At 42.0% G+C, this 22,395-nt stretch overlaps 1 protein-coding gene across 5 annotated transcripts in view; it reads left to right on the top strand.

Annotated features, from left to right (window-relative positions):
• MLLT10 (myeloid/lymphoid or mixed-lineage leukemia; translocated to, 10) overlaps window positions 1-22,395 on the top strand; it is a 241,484-nt gene that overhangs the window by 98,360 nt on the left and 120,729 nt on the right. For all 5 annotated transcript variants that reach the window (XM_019532240.1, XM_019532231.1, XM_019532222.1 and 2 more), the window contains 2 exons: window positions 7,138-7,233; window positions 20,569-20,824. In XM_019532240.1, coding sequence (XP_019387785.1) covers window positions 7,138-7,233; window positions 20,569-20,824 — 352 coding nt within the window. The remainder of the gene's footprint in view (window positions 1-7,137; window positions 7,234-20,568; window positions 20,825-22,395) is intronic.

Raw genomic sequence — 22,395 nt, 5'->3', positions numbered from 1 at the left:
GGCTGTGGGACCTGAACCTGTTCAGACTCCAAAAGAGAAGGCTGAGGGGGGATCTTGTGGCCTGTTACAAACTAGTCAGAGGGGATCAGCAGGCACTGGGGAAGTCCCTGTTCCCCCAAGCACTGCCAGGAGTGACCAGGAAAAACGGTCACAAGCTGGTAGAGGGTAGATTTAGGCTGGATATCAGGAGGCGCTACTTCACGGTTGGGGCGGCTAAGGTCTGGAACTAACTTCCGAGAGAAGTGGTGCTGGCCCCTACCTTGGGGGTCTTTAAAAGGAGGTTAGATGAACATCTTGCTGGGGTCGTTTGACCCCAGTACTCACTCTTTCCTGCCGTGGCAGGGGGTCAGCCTAGGTGATCTACTCATGTCCCTTCTGACCCTAGAAACTATGAAACTATCATTAACTATTTTTTTTTGCCCTTTGCATTCTCTAAGGGGCCTATGGTTTCTTTGGTCTTCATCTTATTTCTTCAGAATCCAGTTGTATCACCTTCTTGTCCCTTGCTTGCTGCATCTGAAATTGTGCTGTGACCATCCTAATTTTCTCCCTGTATGCCTGTGCAACACTCTCCCCTAGTACTCTGATCTAGTTTCCACTTTTCATAGTTTCCACTTTTTGAGTTTCAGCTCCAAGAAGAGATTGTTTTTTGGCCATGCTGGCTTCCTGTTGTACTTCCCATTCTTCCATCTCATTGTGGTAGCTTGTTCTTGCAGTCCTGAGAGAGACCTCATTCACTTCTTCCTTCTGGTTTGGTGGTCTACAATAGATGTCCACTATGACACTCTGCCTACTCTTTCCCCTCTGATCTTCATCCGGAAGCTTTCATCAGGTCTACCTCCTACCACAGCTCAGAACAAGCATACATCTCCTTTATATAAAGGGCTACACTTTTCCTTCTTTCCACATCCTTCCTAAACAAGTTATACCCATTCGTGACAGTATTTCAGTCCTGTAAACTATTCTACCTCCTCTCTGTAATCGCAATTAGATCATCATTCCTCCATTGTATGAAGATCTCAATTCTTCCTGTTTATTCCCTGTGTTTCTTGCATTAGTATATAAACATTTTGGGTATCTGATCATCCTTTCTTCTCCCTGAGAACATTGCTAAGGCTTCCACTATTGTTTCCTTTTACTAAGCTTTTATTCAGGTCCACTGGCTCTTAACTTACTACTGGGATTTTGCCTCCATTCTCTGGGGAGCCTAATTAAAAGCCCTCCCAAATTGGTTTAGGAGGTTTGTGTACTAAGACACACTTCCCCCTCTTTTTTTATTAGGTGGACCCCTTCTCTTCTTGGCACACCACCTCATAGTCAAAGAAGTCAAAGCTGTGCTGGCAACACCATCTGTGAAGCCATGTGTTGGTCTCTAGGATGCCTCTGCTTAGACTTTTACCCATGGCCAGAAAGATCAGTGAAGGCAAAAGTTAACTATGTGCTCTGGAACATTGGTTCCTAAATGTGATTTTTTGATGCAGCTGCTTGGAGAATTTATTTAGCCTTTCCTGGATTAGCTTTCTATCAGTGTGGATGATAATAGCAAGTAAGTTTCAGAAAGTATTTGATATATGGTAGAATGTCCATAAAGGGCCTTGTCTATGGCTTTTTTGTTTGGTAAGGAAAATGCATGCAACTTTATAGAGCTAGAGCCCAAAGGAGAGATACTTGACTGAATGTTTTCAGGTTTTGTAGAAAGCCTGCTTACACTGTTTCTGGATCCCACAATGACTAATGTTACAGAATATTAATTGTCTGCTTTGTATACCAGGTTATTATGAAGTATGTTGGGCTGAACCCATAAATATTGTCTTGTTGAAAACTGCAGTTTTTTGTTTGTTTTTCTGTGTTTGAGTGTCATTTTTGTTTTTGAGGCATTCAGGGCTTATCAGTTGTCCTAAAGAAAAGGAGGAAATTTACTTGAGAGGAGATATTGCCCAAATAAAAAAATGAGGGTTGTTGGGTGAGATCCTTGTGAATTAGGGTCTTTGCCACTGCCTTTTCCAGGGCTGTTATCTGTGGAATTTTATCCTGAGGAACAGATCCTGGTGAATTCATGTCTTTACCTTTTGGGTCTAGATTGCTCAACTTTATTTTGTTTGAACTTTTTGTTAGGTCCTCTTTTAGTCCTGCCAGACTGGTTTCTCTTCAGTTCATTTTTCCCTTCCCTTTTCACAAAAGAAGGCACAAACTGCTTGGTACCTAAAAGTGTCCAGCATGTGTGATGGAATTTGAGAGTCATCTGGCTAACACTGGTCAGAATTTCCTACCAATCCAAAGCAACAGTAGAAGACCAGCAAAAAAGGTAGTTGGACAAGCAAGTTGTCTCTAGAACCTCAAATAGATGTTAACCTTTATCACTAATAATGCTGTGGAATCTCATCTCCAGGTATGCTGAAGTGGTTGCAGTTGTATATGGAAGATCTACATATTGATTTGTTCAGATTGACTTAACAGGCAGACTTGGAAGTTTTAGAAACTGAGAGATTCCAATCTATTTCATAATCTCTTTCATCAGGTTCCATAGGCACTTTTGCTAGGTCTTAATTATGAAAGAGCTGTACCTGAAAAACATCATAAGTTGAAGAATAGGCCCTGTTAAAAAGTTGCTGCATCAACTTGTGTTCTCCAGCAGATTTGATATGCAACTATAAGAGTGATCAAGCCAGTCATTTATCTGGACCTTCTCTGTTTCAGCTTTCAGCTTTATTCATTTCTTGGCAGTTTGAAGTGGAATGGGTATGGATTATGGTATTCTAGAAGTCATTCAGAAAGCTAAGCAATGTGATTCTACTTCAGTGCTACCTCCTAATCCCTCTTCGGAGATCTGTTTTTGGGGGTCAAAGAAAAGATTTATGTATCATTATATTGTAGTTGAATTGAGTCATTTAGAAATTCAAGTTCTATATGTTTGTATCTCTTCACCTTTCTCTCATGACTGGAGTGGGTCTTCTGGTTGGGAGTTGCAGACTGCCATGTTTCTGTCAGAGTTGCTCATTGAATGTGCCTTCAGTTTTAAGTTAAGAAGCATTCAGCTACATTAGAAAGTGCTGTGTCTTGGACTTTGAGGATCTCCACAAGTGTTTACAAAATGCAAGTCAGTCAAGGCAGTTCACTTTCAGAAGTGTAGGAAGTGCATAAATACCTGTAGTTTGATTAGAGGGGGTTGAACAAGCCAATCATCCAAGAGAATGCCACTCTAAGTAAATTGTTTTCTGTTTCAAGGACAGGGTCATAAAGATAAACATGAAGGAATTCTTAAAATACTGACTTCACATAAACATTTTACAACCACAATCAGTATTTTTGGACTCTGACAGCTTTCTTTACAGTCAATCAAGAATTATGTAGTTGAGTGTTAACTGATGGCAATTCAGCTATTTGATGTGTAAATAAAGTAAGTGTTCATTTTTAAACTGTCTCAGAAAAAGCTGGGTCTTTGGAGCTGATGCATGTTGTCAAAACTACAAGACTGCTTTTCGTTCGTCAGGGAAAGACAGTTAGGCTGGAAGAAGGGCAATAAAAATAGCTCCTGAGGGTACTGGTGAACATGGGTTTTGTTCAAGAGGAGAAGATAATCTGCTCGTAGAACTGTTCGTTACAAAAAAAAATACATTTTAATAACTCCCCTCCTTTTTATTTTTGAAGTCTGGAAAGTATACGATCTTGCTGACAGCTTGCCTTCTTTTAATGGACTGGAACAATCTTTTACCTATGTATTTCTTGATTTCCTTACTACATGTTCAGAAGAAAGCAAGGCTTGCACTCTTTCCATAGTTCTAGTTTGGGTGTGTTACCTCTTATATTTTGATCTCCTGTACATTGTGGAACCTGCAAGACATTTCTTTGAGCTTCCAGATCAAAGAACACATGGTCAAATTCTGTGTTGATGTTTAGAATCATTTAAGCTAGTGCACTGGTTCTCAATTCTTTTAGACTCAAGGCACCCCTCAGAAAATGTCATCTTCTAAGTTTCCCTGGCATTTTTACTAAAGAAAAACAATGTATTTCTGTTGCAAAGGACTCAGAAAGACGAGAACAACTAAGAATGTTTTTAACACTATGATTTCCTGTTTGAAATACTTGGATTTATCTTGTGAATCATGGTTGCACACCGAACAGTGCTAACGAAGTGCGACACACTATGGTACTCCTGAAAGGGTCTCTAGGCAACCCAGGGTCCTGTGGGACCCTGGTTGAGGATCACTAGAAGCTTAGATCATGATCCTTTTCAGTAAAGGTTCTCAGTTCTTCAAGAACAGGACAGAGTTCTTCAGGAAATGCCATTCTTGAGAGAGAAAAGATTCTCCATGTGGAAAATGGTGGCCTGTTTCCCTTACCAACATTCGTTTTTGATATTTTTTGAGTATTTGTTAACTAAATAAGTGTATTCTGACAGCAGCAATATATTCTACTTATTCCCACTTTTCAAGTATAGCTTGTAGATTCTTCTGTCTTCAGTCCTTGTATAGAAGGACTTGATAACATGCATCATGTAGAGAGGATTTTTTTATTTTGGTGACTTGGGAAATTAAAGTTTCAAGCTTATGAAATGGCTATGAATTTTTTTGGAGAGGACCCCATTTATCACTTAAAAATGTTATCTTTGTATGTTCTGTGACTCGTGGAAACTGAGGAAACAATGTTTAACTAAAGCATCTTGTCCTTTTGTTTGGTATTTTTGCTGAAGATAATTTGGAATTTTGTTTCAGTTTCCTTTCCTCTACTTTTTCTGTAGAAGATAGGTTATAAAAATTGAGATGAAGAGGCTGGAGAATTTTTCAGAAAAGGTAACACCTTTTAGAAGTCAACTGAGTAATTTGTAGCTTAGAGAAGCCATGGGGAGTCTTGTTTTTCTTAGACTTCCAAAATGAATCCAACTTTGCATTTAGACAAGCAGTTAGTTGACATCTCCTTACTGGAGGGTTGGAGAGCCAATTTCATTATTTTTAAAGAATCCTCTTTGGCCCTCTGCTGTTGTGGAGATTTGGAAAGTTGACTCTTGAAGGTATCAAGGGAGTAGTGTACGTAAATAAATATGCATCTTGTTCCGATTCTCTTACGAAAACATTTCTGTATGCGTTAATTTATTAAGTGCCGTGTCACCACCATAAGAATTATACAGCTGCTTAATCTTTAATGTGGATCTGTATGAGTGATTCTTAAAAAAAAAAAAGAGAGAGATTACTTGGGAGTAATGGTTTGAAATCTATGTTGCCTGTTTTTTTCCTCACTTTTTCCTCATTCTTTCAATTAGAAGAGAGTTGGGCCATGCATAAGTTTTGTCGCTTTATATTAAAATTAAATTAAATTAAAATTTTCACTTCTTTGAAGGAGTGAGTGTAAAGAATGTATTAAACATACAGCATTCCAACAAATGTAAATCGGCAAAAGCAGCATACTCAAATACCAGATATATGTCCAAATAACAATAAAGTAAGGAGCTAATATATAATGAAGTATGCTATAAATTTTATATTGAATACACTGATGTTATTAAAAACATATTTATCTGATTAAGGCTTCTGCTGGTTTCTTTAAACATGTATAGTTTAAAATCTGATTTTACAGATCTTAATTCTGCATGCACATAGAGGTCTTGTAAGCATGAATATGACATGTCATTATAAATATCTTGGGATATTAGAGACTAATTTTTTTTACATTTGGACACAATTAGCCATACTGTTAATCCTCAGTAAATAAAAAAGGAAGATTGATGTTTTTCAGACTGTTGACAAATACAGTATTTCCAGTTTAAGTTTAACATATTGAAAATTGTGATTTTCTTTCAGAGTATGAACAGTGTATTTTAGGAGTAAAATTTAAACAAAAATTCTGTAATCTAATGGAGTCTAATCTTGCTTAAAATGATATAATTTGGCACCAGTAGAGGAGCAAGCCTTGACACTTGTGAATTTAGTTAATATTCTGCCTTTCCACTGATTTTTACGTTAATACCTCAAAGAAAAATATTTCTTGATAAAATGATTACAGAAACTTTTAAAGTAGAATGCATATCAGTATCTTTTCTCTTCTACTTTCCTGTCATGTTATGATACTTTGTTGTTGGTAAGACCTGTTAACTTTTGTAATACTGGAGTTTGAAATATTGATGGTAAAATAATTCAGTAAGTATACAGGTAGCCCTCAGACTTATGACATATTTGGTTCCTGAAAACCGTGTCCTAAGTCGAAATGATATAATTTGGAACCAGTTTCCCCATAGGAACAATGTTATAGCCCCTGTTCTGCTGCCTGCCCTGAGCGCAGCCTGCCTCACCCCGACCTGGGAGCAATTGTTCCCCCCTGCCCCATGACTTCCCACTGCTTGCCCAGCTGGGGCAGGGCGGGGAGGATGCAGGACAGAACCATGGCTCATCCAGGGGGCAGGGTGGGGGGGCGGCTCCCACTGCTGTATGCCACCTGTCTAGGGGCAGCACAGCAGCTTCATCCTGCACCTGACCTGACTGGGCAAGTGGTGGGTAGACATAGCACCATAGCTGTCTGGTGCAGCTCCAGCCCCACTCCTCTGTCTTGCCCCAGGCAGATCTGGGAGCATCCTTCCCGTGCCCTTCCGGACAAGCGCCAGGAGCCACCAGACAAGCTGCGCCCAGACCAGTGGCGTGCAGCAGTGGGAGCCACCCCCCACCCCGCCCGCCATCCTGCTCCTGCCATGGCTGGGCAGCGCTTGCTTCAGCCCCTGTCCCAGCCCCAGCCTCACTCCTCCCTCACCATGGGGGCATTGATCTACCCCACCACACCCCTTCCCCTTCCACCACAACAGACTTACCAGCTGTATCGAGTGTCATAAAGTCAAAACCCACGTCAGAACATTGAAATAGGATGTCAGTTTATAAATGTCGTAAGTGCTGTTGGTTGCAACTCAAAGTCATAACTTGAGGACTGCCTGTACACTTATTGAAAGCTGCTTTACAATGTAGATATTCTCTAATTTACTTAGCAAAGTATGCATAGTTTTATATTTTTGGAAAATAGTACTTAATATGTAACTTTTTTAGTTGTTTTGGGGTTTTTTTTAATATTTAAATAACATCATTTACTTTTGTGTTTTAAATGTTAATGATATTGTAGACAGACCTGAACTCATATTATATTTGCTTTTGTTATTTTTAGAAACATAAAGAAAAAGACAAACACAAACAAAAATACAAGAAGCAGTCAGAGTCCTCACCATCTTTGGTTCCATCTCTTACTGTAACTACAGAGAAAGTAAGTTAAGTATTTTGTATTTTATGCTTACCGTTGCTTATGTTGAAATACATTTGCAGTCTGACACACTTTAAGTAATGTGGAATTCTAAAATGTTTATTTCTAGTACAAAGGTTTGAGAATTTTATGATGATATGGTAGTTTCTAGATATGGTAGGCTCTAGATATTATTACCAAATGTTGTGTACATCTCTGATGATAATTTTTGGGTTGCGGATCATAGAGACTTAATCCATTTTAGTATTTCCTAGGCACAGATCACTGCTGGACTGATAAATATTTCAGTCAGTAATTCTGAATTAAAGCTCCTGGGCTCTGCTCTAGGGTGGATGTATGTCTCAGTTTAGCCGAGACTCCAGGATTCCATAGCTTGGTCCTGGCCAGTTTGTTAAAAGTCCCGTGTTGGAGTCTGGCAGGGAGGCGGAACAGCATGGTGTGCCAGGTAGGTAGCTAGGGAGGCACTACTGCTCCTGTGCAGAAGCAAGGACATGTCCCATGTAGGTGTGTGGTGCATGCTCCACTCTAAACTGAGACGTACATCCACCGTAGCACCCCCACAGGAGCAGTGGTGCCTGCTTGGCCACCTGTCTGCATCACCATGCCACTCCACCTCTGCCATGTAAGTAAGGGAAAGCGGCAGCTGGACGGGCTTCGCTGTGTGCCTCTTGGGCTGGGCTGTGGTGGCACGGGGGAGGGAAAATCCACAGCTGGATCAGCTTCAGCCGTGTGCTGCTTCGCCGCATGCCACTTGGGACCTGATGTGCCTGGCTGGGTTGGTACTGGTGAGGAGAAGCAGTGGCTGAGCCGTGTCCCACTTAGGACCAGCCTGGCCCAGCCCAGCCCAAGCAGCATGTGACAAAACCATGCAAAGCCAACCCAGCCAGGCCGGCATCGGGAAGGGAAAGCCATGCCTGGGTTGGCTTTGGCTGCATGCCGCTTGGGACGGGGTGGGTCTGGCCAGGTAGGCACTGGGGAAGGAAAGCTGTGGTTGAGCTGGTCCCAAGCAGCACGTGGCTCAGCTGGCCCAGTGGCCTGTGGCAAGCAGCTCAGCTGTCGCTTCTCCTCACTGATGCTGACCCGGCCAGGCCCATCTTGATCTGAGTGGCATGTGGCAAAGCCGGCCCAGCTGCTGCTTCCCCGCATGCCACTTGGAATGGGATGGGCCCAGCTGGGTCAGCACTGGTGAGGAGAAGCAGCAACTGAAACACATGCCACTTGGGACCAGCCGGGACAGGTCAGCAGAGATAAGGGGAAGTCACAGCTTTGCTGCATGCTGCTTGGACTGGACCAGGCCAGCACCAAGGAGGGAAGCTGTGGCTGAGCCGTGTGGTGTTCGAGACTGGATGGATCCTGCAGCACTGGTAAGGGAGCCTGGGCCCGCTTTTGCTGTGTTGTGTGGGGTGGGCTGGGAAGGATCGGGTCTTGCTGGTGCTGGTGAGGGGAAGTTGGGGTTGGCCAGCCTTTGCTGCCACACGGGGCTGGGTGGGATGGGGTGACATGAGAGTTGAGTTGAGTTAATCATTACCCAAATTATTTTTTTAAATAAAATTAAAATTTGTTATAGTAGCTGTTTGATTTTTAGTATATGAAACTTTATCTATACTTTGGTAAAATTATTAGTTCTGGAATATTTTGTGTGTGTAGTCCTTGACTCAATTGGTTTGGCTCCATTCTGGGGGAGGTCTGATGTCCCTGAAACCCTACTCATGGGGTAGGATGTTAGAGGGGTCACAAACCCTTGCTATTTGATAAGTTCTGCCTGTGCCTCATGGCCTAGGGGGCAGAACTCTTGGGGCTCCAGGAGCAGGCCATGTACTGTGAGGATGAGCCCTGTGGTGGGCAGTGTTTCCCAGTCAAGGGGTAGACCACCTGATGTCAGGGATCATGTGATTGATGGCAGGGGATTCTGAGACGGATGTGGTGAGTGGGGCAAGGTTGGATGTTGGGTGGGTGGGTCTTATGACACAGACCACATGACAGGGTGTAACTTCTGGTTCTAAGGCCACACCCCCTCTTTCAGGGGTACTTCTGGGGGCAAAGGGAGGAACTTCTGGTGGCAAAGGTTAAGGGGTGGAACTTCCAGTTCCAAGATGGTGACCAGGGGGCGGGGCTGCCCATGTGGCCCTTGACAGCTCACCAAAACTCGTGAAGCAGCCCAAATAATTGACTGTCCCTGAGCTTTACATTTCATTGCCAGCAGATTAGATTATTTTATAATATCTGGACAGTTCTTATTTGTTTTTAAGATTATGATTGCTATTATGAGTCAAGAATCCTTTTTCTGTATCATAATCTAATTGGGATGTGAATGCTTCCAGTAAATTCAGCTTTGGTTTGTTTCTTCTAAAGGGAGATCTTTTGAAGAAATTCACTCATGGACTTGGCATGTGTAGCCTTTTGTGTCTTGGGTTCATAGGTGGAGGGAGACAATTTTTTTGAGGGGAGGGCTGAGCATGTGTGTGCCCCCCCCCGGCAGGAAAGTCTGTGGGGGAAGGGGCAGGGCTGGGCCCAGGATCAAGGCCGAGGCCCACTGAACCCACGCAGCTGCCCCTTCCCCTGCACCTGGGGTCATTGCCTGGAGCTGGTGCCCCCTGCACCAACAAATCTGCTGCCCTCCCCACCTGCCCAGTCCCACACTGGCCCTGGCTGCCTCCCTATTCCAGCCTTGGCCTCAGCCCCACACCACCCGGGGGGGCCTGGAACCAGGGGCTGGAGTGGGGCCAGCTTTGGCTGCACTACCGGGCCGGAAATGCTGCGGCCCCCAGGACCCTCGCACCTGCCTTGCCCTTAATCAGGATGAAGCCATGGCTCATCCAGGGGGTGCAGGGAGAGCATAGTGGCTTCTGCCACTGCACAAGTTCCAGGAGGTATGGGGGGCATGTGCACCGGGATCTGTGTGGGGCAGGGCAGCCTGCTGCTGTGGGCTGGGGCCAGGGTAGTGCCAGGCTCTTCCCGGCAGGGGTGCAGCGCTGTGGTCCAGGTGGGCGGTAGTGGTGCATGGTGGGGGGTTGGGTGGGCTACGGTGAATTTTGGGGTGGCTGCCCCCCCCGCCCCTTAGCCCTTTCTCAGCACTGCCACAGCCCAGGCCCAACCTGCTGTGGTAGCCTGCCATGCCCATGAAGATCTGGGGGCACGTGCCCCTATGCCTCCTGGGCTGTAGCAGCAAGAGCCACGCCCCCTGGACAAGTTGCATGCAGCTTAGTCCTGGTCCTGGTGCTGGCTGTGCCCTGGTCCAGGTACCTGCCCCTCCCCTAGCCCTGGCCCAGCTGCAGGTGCTGGAAGCCCTTGGCTAGGCTGCCTTGAGGTCCTACTGCTGCCCCATGTTTGGGGGGCTAAGCTGTGTTAGCCCCCCCTCTTCCACTGCCTAGGCTTGGGCTTATCTTTCCTTTTAGCTCCTTGCTTCTATTTTGTCTGGTTAAGCCTGATATGAAATACCAGAGATGCATATGGCAAGAGAATCTGAAGATCACTGAAAGTTGGCAAGGAAGAACAGTGTTACCAAATTAAATTCTCCTTTAATGTGGCTGGCAAGAATCTAAATCAAATCTGTATTAGAAATTTTAAATTTATGCTTGCCTTGAGGAAGATCTTTCTGCAAAATTTTAAATTTTGAAAAAGTTTGCAAAGAATTTCAGGATTCAATTAAGAGAATGGTGCAAATGATTGTTGGCTGAAGATCTTGGAGACACTGAAGAGAACGTTGTGACGTGCTTTGGATTTTTTCTTTGGGGGGGAAAATGTGCTTTTTGAGAGGGAAAGTAATGTTCACAATGAAAAACTTGCTTAAAATTTTTAAAGGTCTAAGCTGAACTAGTTCAAGTCTTGTCTGTTGCAGGACTTATCCAGTAAGTGGATAAAATGGATTTCTCCTACTTCCTTCTTTCCATTGCAGTATATCACAGCTCATAATACTGTAATCCTGCTGGAACAATATATATTGTATTATGAATTACCAAACTTACGGTTTTAAAACTTTGCTTTCAAAGTAGGTAGAATACTTTGTGAGCGGACTTGGTATGACCAGAATCTGTGGCAGAAAAGGATGTTTGAAGAAAGCAGAACTTTTTTGCTACTGAAGAACACTAATTTTCAACCTTTTTTGTACCAGGACCCATTTGTAGACTTCAGTGGCCAGTCCCAACCTAGTGCCCCTCACCCCCAACCTGCTGCTACCCAGCCCCCTCAGTGTGTGGGGCAGCGGGTGGGTAGGTGGAGCCAGGGGTGGCCCAAGCAGCCCCTCGCAGGCTGGAACTCTGCCAGCCTGCAAGGGAAAAGCCAGTTTCCCACATTTTTTTCCTTTAAAGCAGAATCCATTTTTAAAGTTTCTTTGCAGTGCTTTCATATGTTCTTGTGACTCATGGATTGAGAAATGCTGGTATAGAGGATCTGGAGCTGCCAAAGATAGACAGTGTTTTCTTTGATTCAGATAAACTCCAATCTCAGCCCCAAAATAGACGTTTTCTTCTATCATTTCTAAGGGATGGATTTTTCTTTAAGCCACCTAGAAGTTAAGGAGTTTTTCTTTCATAAAAGTGTATGTTGAAGTGAGTGTTCAGAACACATAAGCAATGTAATACATGTTGGTATTGCATATTTGTACAATGACCAAAGTATAGATTGAAAATCTCTTGCTTTTTCCAGGCTTATTTACTGGTAGGTGTTCCTGCTAATGAAGCCACAATAAAAAACACTTTTTCTGGAAACTCTTACTGTTTTAATCTTTTATGATCTCTTCTTTCCAGTCTCCTTTTTGTCTACTTGCTATAGCTGTATGCTTTCTGGGGCAGGAAATAACACCTTTTTCTTCATAGTATGTAGGGCCTTGCACAAAAGATCCCTTACAGAAGTTGGTAAGTGTGACTGTAATATAGTAATACAAACAAACACAAATCTTCTGACTGCTGTATATATATAGAAGTAACTTTCTGTGGCTTGTTCCTGTAAGTCTTCCTTTCACCTTCCCTGTTCCTCTATTCTCAAAGATCTCTTTCACCATTATTTCATTTGAGTACCGTTTGCTTTTCTAGACTCAAAACCCATACCCTGTATTTCATAAAACTTTAATAATTTAAACAGGTTCCACTGTGTGTTCTGATTATTAGGTATAGTGTTGTCAAGAAAGTTGTACTTAAGGGTATTTCTTTTAAATATTATTTTCTTTCATTTAGAATTACATTAGAATAAAATTGATTTTAGCCATAATTACTTTATTTTTAACAAAGTTTCCATACTACAAGTTTCATGTTCCTTCCCACAAATATGATTTTTCTATCTTGTTAGCTACAACTGTAAGGAATTTTTTTTATTGGCTATATAGCTATGTTAATGATTCACCTATGCCATTGAACACCTTCAAATTGTTTTAACTTGGATGAATGATATAAGGCACATTTTGGAAGGATGGATTACTTTTGATTAGTGTCATTTTTGTTATAATTTTTGGTGTTGCTTTTCATTTTGAAAAATATCAAATGGATCACAGTCAAGATATATGTGTCCAATTAGACTTCTGCTGCTTTAAAGGCAGTTGTCTGGGTAGAACTGAAAGGTTACTCATTAGTTATTTTTTGAGGGTATTACTTTTCTTTTTAGCAGGTACTGTGATATTAAGGTATTGTGATGGAAGGGAAGGGAAAGGCAATTGTGTTGTGAGGAAAGTATCAACTGAAGTGTGGCAGCAATGACAAAGACATCCTCAAGCTGTCTTTTACATTTTGGAAGCTAGTGTAGGAGAAAGTGTTCAATATCATAGAGGACTGGTCATCTCAGAAGACTGTGCTCCTTCTGTCCTTGCCTAAGTTATATCTGGAACCCTGTTTTAGGACACCAGTTTTCAAGATGCAGGGTTTTAAAGAATGAGGAATTATATTTCATAGATTCATAGGTAAGTAGGGATGAAAGAGACCTCTGGAGGTTATCTAGTCCAACTGCCTTCCTGAGGCATGATCATTCCTATCCAAACTGTACTACACAAATCCATTTTATAACCTTTTAGCAACACTACACAGTCAACCCTGACACAGTACAAGACTTACCATTCTAACCTGCCACAAATAAGTAGGGGAACCACACAAGCCGACATCCTGCTGCTGTAAAGGTTGTTAATATATGTTCAAGAGATCCCAGGGAGAGGGCCATGCATCCTGTTACAGAGGAAGGCAAACACCCCCACAGTCCATGTCAGTCTGACCATAGGTTAAATTCCCTCCTGATACCAAATATGGTGATTGGTCTGAGTCCAAAGAGAGGGATAAGACCATCTAGCCAGAAACCTCTGGGTTTATGTCTCAGCAGGAGCACATACCAGTCAAAATCCCTAGTCTTGCCTGCAGCAAACACAAAATGCCTCTAAGAGAAGCTTATCAAATGCCCCTACACATGTAGCAATGGAGAGGTGATTGGGGGTGGAGGGACGAGTCCCTCCTAGCCCCATATAATAACCAGTAGAGTCCAGAAGTGAGGGAAATACCCACAGTAGGACATAGTGGCTGTCCAGCCTCTTCAGCCCCTCCAGTGATGGGGAGTCCACAGCTTCCTTATTCTGTTTCACTGCCTCATTGGTCTAACGATGAAGTTTCTCCTAATATCCAATCTAAACCCTCTGTGTTGGAAATTCAAGCCATTGATCTGTATCCTGCTTTCTGTAGCAAGAAGAGAAGGTATAGTCCCTCTTTATGGCAGCCTGTAACAGGGCACTGGGGTGTGCTTGTTTCTTTAAGAGGGCAAATAGCCTAAAAGGCTGCTTGCAGGTGGCAAAGGGGGTTGATTAAGGACTCACCTGACCAGCAGCAGTCTAGTTTGGAGCTATATAAGCACTGAGCCAGAGCTGGTCAGGCAGTCTTGCTCTTAGTCATGAAGGGAGGAACCCAGAGCAGCAGGGCTCCTGAAGTGATTGTGGTATCGTGCCAGCAATGCTGCAGTCCAGAGAACAAGATAAAGGTACCTGTGATAGAAGGGGACTCGTGTATACAGGCGGGTGTCCTTGATTTCATTAGACACAGGGAGGGTTTGGGTCCTGTCAGAGATCCTAGCTGTTTTATTAAGTTGTACTGGTGGCTTAGCCTTGACCCCTGCTAAGGTAGGCTCAAGGCCTCCTTACAGAACCGGTAACCCAGGAACCCAGATGAAGTGGGGCCCAGCAGGGCATATAGGAACCCAGGAAGCTAGGAATGAGCCCCAACAGCTGACTGGGACTGAGCCAGACTAGAGGGTCCATGGGTCCAGAAAGGGACTGAGCCTAACTAGAAGGTTCATGGGTCCAGAGAAGGGTGGAGAGGTGGAACAGGTGGTCCAAGAACCCAGAGAGAGGGGCTGTGCATAGGACCAGGGGTCCGAGAGCCCAGAGAGGCTGTGCATGGGATCAAGGGTCCAGAATCCCAGGCAGGGCTGAATATAGGACCAAGTGATCAGAGCTCAGAAAAGAGTGAGGGATCATGGGTTCTGAGGGCCCAAGAGGGCTGAGTATGTAAAGCTAACATCATAAGTGATAACATTGGTGAGGCATGGGGTGCAGTGTAGGGAAGGACAGAGTCACGCACTGAGCTGTTAAGGGGCTCACTGAGACCAAGAAGGTCCAAGAGGGACATGGTAGTGACTTGCATAGCTTAAGGCTCACTGTAAGGCCTGTGGGCAGGCACCTTTACGTAATCCTCAGTAAGAACAAGGTGGGCTAAGCGTGCATTTAAGGGAGGTCAGCCTTGGAGGCCAAGCCAGGCAGAAGCCACACGGTCACCAGGTGGCATTACGGCCACCCCTGGGGCTCTAACCTGCCATACAGTCCTTCAGATATTTGAAGATTGCTATCATGTCCTCTCTTAAGCAGCTTTTTTGCAAGCTTACATTTCCTGCAACCTCTCCTTAACTAGTGATCCTAAATTTGCGCCACAAACTCCATCTCTGGCTCTGTTATAATATATATATTTTTAGACAATCAATCTCATACGAAGGTGAGTTTCAGAGCACTTTGTTACAATCGATACCTTATTAAGGGAGCTGCTTATGAGGAAACACTTGGGAAAATTATCCTAAACACATGCCACTTATTGTGTACCATGGCATGGCAATTTTCAAGACAACCTGAGCTTTCACTTGCAGGTTTTAGAGGACATTAAAGTATCTACTTTTAGACAAAAAACCGCTTTCAGTGTGAAACTTTGAAAAGTGGAGTCCCTATGCTGTCTTTCATCATAGCGTGCAACATAGGAATTTGCACAGTGCACTTTCTCAGATCTTTGCTGGGGGTAGAACTCAAGGTCATAATTCTTGGATGATGCTCAAGTTCAGTAGCTACTGCATGTTGACTGAAGAACCTAGAGACTGTACAGCTGAAAGTGATAGTCCTGCACAGCATGTTCAAATCAGTCTGTAGTAGGCCACTGAGGTTTAACTCAATTTGTGGAGCTACTGATAACTTAAAAAAAATGCTTGAACCTCTGATAACTTGAAAATTACTTCCCCTGTGTGGAATGGGTACCAAACACTTAAGTTCAGTCCCCATTGGGTGAGGCCAGTATGAGGTGAATCAGTGCACTCAATATTTTGAGCTCTAATAGATGTAAAAAAATAGAAACTAGAAAATTTTACTGTCAGACACTGTGTTTTGGGTTTTTGTTTTTGAGGAACCACTTGAATAAATGACCTGAAATTTGGGGAACTACAGTTACCTCAGTTCCTCATGAGGCACAGGCATCATCAAGCCAGTTTGAGCCTGAATATAGCTAGATTTCAAAATAGTTTAATAAATCAAATGTTAAACATCTAACAGAATGACCAGGTACACAGTACAAACTTTTGCTATTATAAGAATGTCAATTATGTAGTATGATTTTTTTTATTACACTTTAGACTAAGCCTTTGGCCAGTATTGAGATAGCAGCAATAACAGAATTAAACAGCTTATTTTGGCAGAGCCAGGGTGTCAAATTCATTTGGCTCTAGGAGCCAGATGAGTGGTGCAGGGCCAGTTCACAGGTTAGTTTGGGCTCACGGATGCGCTCTTCCCTGTTCTGCATGCTGGATCCAGCGCCTATAGTACTTGCTCCAAAATCAGCACTACATATGGCACCTACACCAGCTGGTCCCAGACTGCAGTGCACAGAGTGCTCCCCACCTGCTGGCTGGTCTGAACTATGCTGCATGTGGTGCCTGTTCTAATTGGTTTGGGACTCACTTTGAGTGCAGCACAGGTCACAAACTGGCTGTGTGCACTCCGTGCAGTGTATCCTGGACTGGGGGTGGTGCTACGGTGCTGCATACTGGTCAAAACAAGTGCATATGGCACAGTCATGGACAAATTTGGGGATAAAGGGATTGTGTGTGTTATGGATCATTGTGTGTAGCATGGGGCCTGTGCTTGGGGCCGGTCTGGTATATGCAGCTTGCGGTATCTGAGCCGATACTAGAGGACATATGACAGGGCTCCACAGAGCCGCTTTAATTAGTACCTACAGCATCACATGCATTCAGTGTCCCACGCTTAAAAATGGTGGTGGGCAAAATGGTTGCAGTCGAATGAGCTGTAGTTCAAGTACCCCGTCTGCTATTTTGATGCGTGGGGACACTGGATACATGCAACACAGAGGCTGACAAAATGCATTAATTAGCACATGTTGGAGCAGGCGTCCAACACTTGTATAGGTGCACTTTAAGCCCAACAATCCAGCCAGTTTTCTATCCACCTTACAGTCCATTCATCCAACCCATCCATACTTCCTTAGTTTGTAAGAATGTTGTGGAAGATAATATCAAAAATTTTGCTAAAGTCAAAGTATATCATTTCCACTGGTCTCCCCACATCCACAAAGCCAGTCATCTCATCATAGAAGGCAATTGGGTTGTTCAGGCATGACTTGCCCTTGTTGACTCCATGCTGACTATTTAATAACCTTCCTCCCAATGTGCTTAGAAATGGATTCTTTGACGACCTGCCCCATGATCTTTTCAGGGACTGAGATGAAGTTGACCAGTCTTTAGTTCCCTGGATCCTCCTCCTTCCCTTTCTTTAAAGATGAGCACTATATTTGCCCTTTACCAGTCATCCCGGACCTCTCCCAATTGCCACAAGTTTTTCAAAATGAAGGCCACTGGCTTTGCAGTCACATAAGCCAGCTCCCTCAACACCCTTGGGTGCATTGTGTCCAGCCCTATGGACTTGTACACATTCAGCTTTTCTAAATAGTCCCTAACCTGTTCTTTTGCCACCGACGGCTGCTCACCGTCTTCCCAAACTATGCCTCCAGGTGCAGTAGTCTGGGAGCTGACTTTGCTTGTAAAGACAAAGGTAAAAAAGGCACTGAGCACTTCAGCCTTTTCTGTGTCATCTGTCACTAGGTTGCCTCCCCCATTCAGTAAGGGACCTGCACTTTCCCTGATCTTCCTGTTGTTGCTGACATACATGTAGAAACCCTTCTTGATGTCTTTCACATCCTTTGCTAGCTGCAACTCCAATTGTGCTTTGGCCTTCCTGATTGCCTCCCTGCATGCCCAAGCAAATACTCTTATACTCCTCCCTAGCTTTGTTCAAGTTTCCACTTGTAAGCTTCCTTTTTGTGTGTTAGCTTGCTAAGCCAAAACACAAAAAGGAAGCCAAAACAGACTAGCTTGGCCCTGCTAAGCTAAGCAAGTCTACTGCTGTACTTGCTAGTTTTCCTCCGCGTCATGATGGTTTGTTTCCTGCACTCTCAGTAAGGCATCTTTAAAATACAAGCAGCTCTCCAGGTACAGACACTACCTTCCCCATTTGCCCACTAAAGAGGCATCCTTGGCTGTACGCTCCTGCCCTGTTGTTGGAGCCACAGGACTTCACACAATTGTGAAATGTTTCCCAGATAGTGACATTTTGGAATGATTCAGTTATGGGTGTCTGCACCCTATCTTGTAACAGTTGTGAACCTGGTTCTCAGTCAGTGACATTTTGAAATAGTTCAAGTGGTATCTGTTTCTGCTCCCTATAGTTAGAAACAGACTATAGGTACCATTCTGATAGCAATATATGGGAAAATGCAATTGTTTCTGAACTTGAGAAGATTAGAATTTTAAATAATACTATGTCTGTGCTCCATTTCTAAGTCTATCTTCTTCCTCCTCCAGGACAATTCCAGTATATATTTCATCTCTTGTCAATGGGGAGCAGACCAGATCCAGTTTGAGCATATAGTGAGAGTTCATATTTCTATTTACATCATCCCTATCCAGTTTCCTCTCCCTCCCCTATTTGATGCATTAGTGAGGAGTACCAGTGTGTTTTCTTTACATGGCTTTTGACCTGTACTAGGTCATATAGGTCACATGTGAGAGGGATGGAGAGCTTCAGGACCATCCCAACTAATGCAAAAATGATTGAAAAATGAGATTGGGTAGTTTCTATGTTGACCTGTCCTGCAGAGAAAAGGTTTGTATTTCTAAAGTAAGCCATGAAGTTTAACCAGCTTGAATCCTGTTGGTCTGTTGAATGGAATTTCATCTCTTTCTAAGCTCACCATGGGAGTCAGTTAAGCAAAATCGTTGATAGTAGTTCAGCAAAATAGTGTTCTGCCTACTTAGCCTTGTTTGTACTGAGTGATGAAAACTTGAAAAGATGAAGTAAATTAGTCTGGGAGTATATTGAAAACTGAACTACTTTGGAATCAAAATTATTTTTATTGTGATGGAAACTTTTTGTGTTTCGTGATAGCAGTGTTATTGAAAAGTGGGGTAACTTTTTATTGCTGTGTGTATTATTGGAAAAGATAATAACATACTATGCTATAGTCCCCGATTCAGAAAAGCATCCTCATTAGTAGAAAGTACCTGTGTTTTAATAGGACTTAAACACATTATAAGAGCCTTCCTTAATATGAATGCCTTTAAAGACATTTTTAAGTGCTACCCTGAATCTCAGGGCTTTGCCAAGTAGAGAACAAGAAAACAATTTACTTGTTATGGAAAATACATAAATAGAGACTTTTCTGAATGTTTAAACAGTATTTTACACTTAAAAAGCTTTGTCAATCAAAAAAAAGCAAATGTTTTACTTCCTTTGTTTTACTTCTAAAGTAAGTAAAATGTAACTCTACTGAATAATCTCACTCATTTTTTTTCCTTTTCCTATTTAGTAAAATACTTCATTTTTATTAGTTTCAAAATATGATTTTATAGACTTAACAGATTAAGTGAAAATAGACATAGCTACGAACTATTGAAGATACAAAGATAGCTATAAAGTCAAGAGTTCTACCTTTGTCTTGAGTGAAATCTGGGGTTCATCCAAAGTTAACAAATAGTGAGTGATAGCTGACTATCATTGTCACATTTTCATTGAAAAGCACACCACAAAGGTCATGTTGATTTAACTATCTAACAAATCTGTCAAACTGACTTCTTCTGAATCTGATAATTAAATGCTTACCCACTTCTAATTTTGCATCTAAAAACAGACTTTTTATTTATTCATCATTTTTTCTAGCCTACTTACTTTTTAGTTTTATGAAAAATAAGTATTTGTCCTCATCAGCTTAAATTATTTTCTGTTACCCAAAATGTTAACTTGTCAACTCTTATGGAAAGATTGAGTGTGCATGCTAGAGAGACTGGAATATTAATGTAGAGTGAAATGTATAGCATAAAATGGATGTGCTTTCTTTTAGATATTTCAGATCCCCCCCCTCTAATATTAGAGATTTACCATTACACATTCTCAGTTGAACATAATTTTGGCATTTTTGGACCCCATGTAATAATCCAAATACTCCCTTCACTGAACAAATACAAACATGTTCTATAAAATGAAACTGTTTCAGAACCTTAACTTTCAAAACTGTGTCTGGGTTGATCTTTGTACTCTTTGAGTAATCCTGCAGATTTAAATGAGTGTAACTGTATACAATTAAGTATTTGTATAAATTTGTAGACTGGTGCCATAATTGCAGAATTGTAGGGTTTTTTATTACACAAAGGGTGGCAGAAATTGATGGTAAAAAGTGGCATTATTTTGATAAGTAGATGTAGCAGTGTTTGCTATTTAGCTTTTGATAAATACGGTGGATATGTCACCATGTATCTTCCACTAATTATTAATATTTGATTCTTGCTAGGTGAACTGACAATTTATACTGTATCTGTTCTGAAAAAAGTGTTAGAAACGGATTTCTGTTCTTTGTTATGTTGTATTATATACAAGACTAAACATTTTTCTTTTAATTCTTACCAAAAATATTGTGAGTTTGTGAAGTTTTCTATGATATGACAAAAATGTCTTGTTTGTCTTAATACGCTTATTGGTTGATGCATAAGGATTTTTTGGGGCGTCTAACTGTCTCTTTTCCTCCCCCCCTTCCTTTCTTTGAATCAAAATGCTAGACCTACACAAGTACTAGCAACAACTCAATGCCAGGCTCCTTGAAGAGGTTGGAGGATACCACAGCTCGATTTACAAATGCAAATTTCCAGGAAGTCTCTGCACATACTTCAAGTGGAAAAGATGCCTCAGAGGCAAGAGGGTCAGAGAGCAAAGGGAAGAAATCTGCAGGTCACAGCTCAGGTCAGAGGGGAAGAAAGCCTGGTGGTGGAAGGAATCCAGGAACAACTGTGTCGGCAGCTAGTCCTTTTCAGCAAGGTATTAATTAATAATTATTCTGTTTTGAAATGCAATTATATTAGTGAATAGAAATTTTGTACTTAAGTTTATTCTTTAACTTGAATACAAATTTTAAAAAATGAATGACTTCAAGAAATGCATGTTGCTTTTCCAGAAAAAAATGGGTTTCTCTTTGGACAGAGTTGTAGCTCTTTTTTTCCATGTGGTTTATTTATATATCATGCCTTTTTAGATTGGTATACTTTTCCCATAAGCTTTCTGTTTCCAGCAGTTTATAAATGTACTGAAAAAATAATTCAAAACTGAAATTCAGCATATAAGGTATAAGCCTAGGGGACATGGTTAAAAATATTAAATCTTTTAAGTGGGGTTGGGGTGATGGTTGTAGCTGTGATGGTTCCAGAAATATGCAAGAGCCAAGGACATTTGTGAGTGATATCTTTTATTGGACCAACTGCATGGCTGGGATAAATAGACAAGTTTTTGAATGTAGTCCATTCTTCTTTAGGTCCTGAAGTGATCTGAAGAATGCACGATTTTGGGCATAAACACCCTTCTTCAGGCATAACAAATGGCAAAATTTGATATGTTCTATGCTTTAGGGTTGTTGGTTGTAGCTGTGTTGGTCTAAGGACATAGGCAGACAAGGTTCTTTGTGTAGATATGATATCTTTTGTTAGACCAACTAAATAGTTGGAAAAATTGTTCTTTGTAAAGATATGCCTGAAAAAGGGTGATTGTGCCTGAAAGCTTGCAAAGAACAATTTTTCTAACTATTTAGTTGGGCTAATAAAAGATATCGCCCCTAATAAAAAATATCAGCAACCTTGAAGAACGCACTACATGCAAAAGCTTGTCTAAGTCTCTTTCCCAGTCATACGTTTGGTTTGGTAAAAGATGTTGCCCACAAAAGTCCTTGCCTCTTGCATGAAACATTTAAAATATTAACACTAATGGCTTTAAGTTGCTGCGTGTAAAAATGAAGTTGAACTAATTACTGTTTATAGCTTTATATTTTAAAACGTATAATATGTTCTAAGATTTTCCCCCCCCCAAGATGAAAAGACTTGTGGGTGACATCTTTTACCAAACCAAACGTATGCCTAGGAAAGAGACTTAGACAAGCTTTTTTGCATGTAGTGCATTCTTCAGGGTCGTTGAGTACACAGTTTCTTTTAAATATCTAAACACCTTTGATAGCATTTCAGCATATCATATACAAAATGCTTGTTTGAGGGAGAACATGTAAGATTATAACAACAGAATATCAACTTTTCTCTTAATGCTCTGGCGTTTAAAGGTTTGTAATTACTCCATACGTATTTTACAGTTTTGAGAAGAAAAACACTTAAGAATGAGTACGTTTGATTTCATAGATTTCATAGACATCAGGTCTGGAAGGGACCTCAGAAGATCATCGAGTCCAGCCCCCTGCCCAAAGGGCAGGAAGTCAACTGGGGTCATAGGTTCCCAGCAAGATAAGCATCCAATTTACTCTTGAAGATGTTCAGTGTAGGTGCTTGAACCACCTCCGCTGGCAGACTGTTCCAGACCTTGGGGGCTCGGACAGTAAAGAAGTTCTTATGTCC

Source organism: Crocodylus porosus, unplaced genomic scaffold, assembly GCF_001723895.1.
Source record: "Crocodylus porosus isolate Cpor-Errol unplaced genomic scaffold, CroPor_comp1, whole genome shotgun sequence".
Lineage (NCBI taxonomy): Eukaryota > Metazoa > Chordata > Crocodylia > Crocodylidae > Crocodylus > Crocodylus porosus.
Note: the sequence above shows the minus strand (reverse complement) of the source record. Positions and strands in the feature narration are given on the sequence as shown.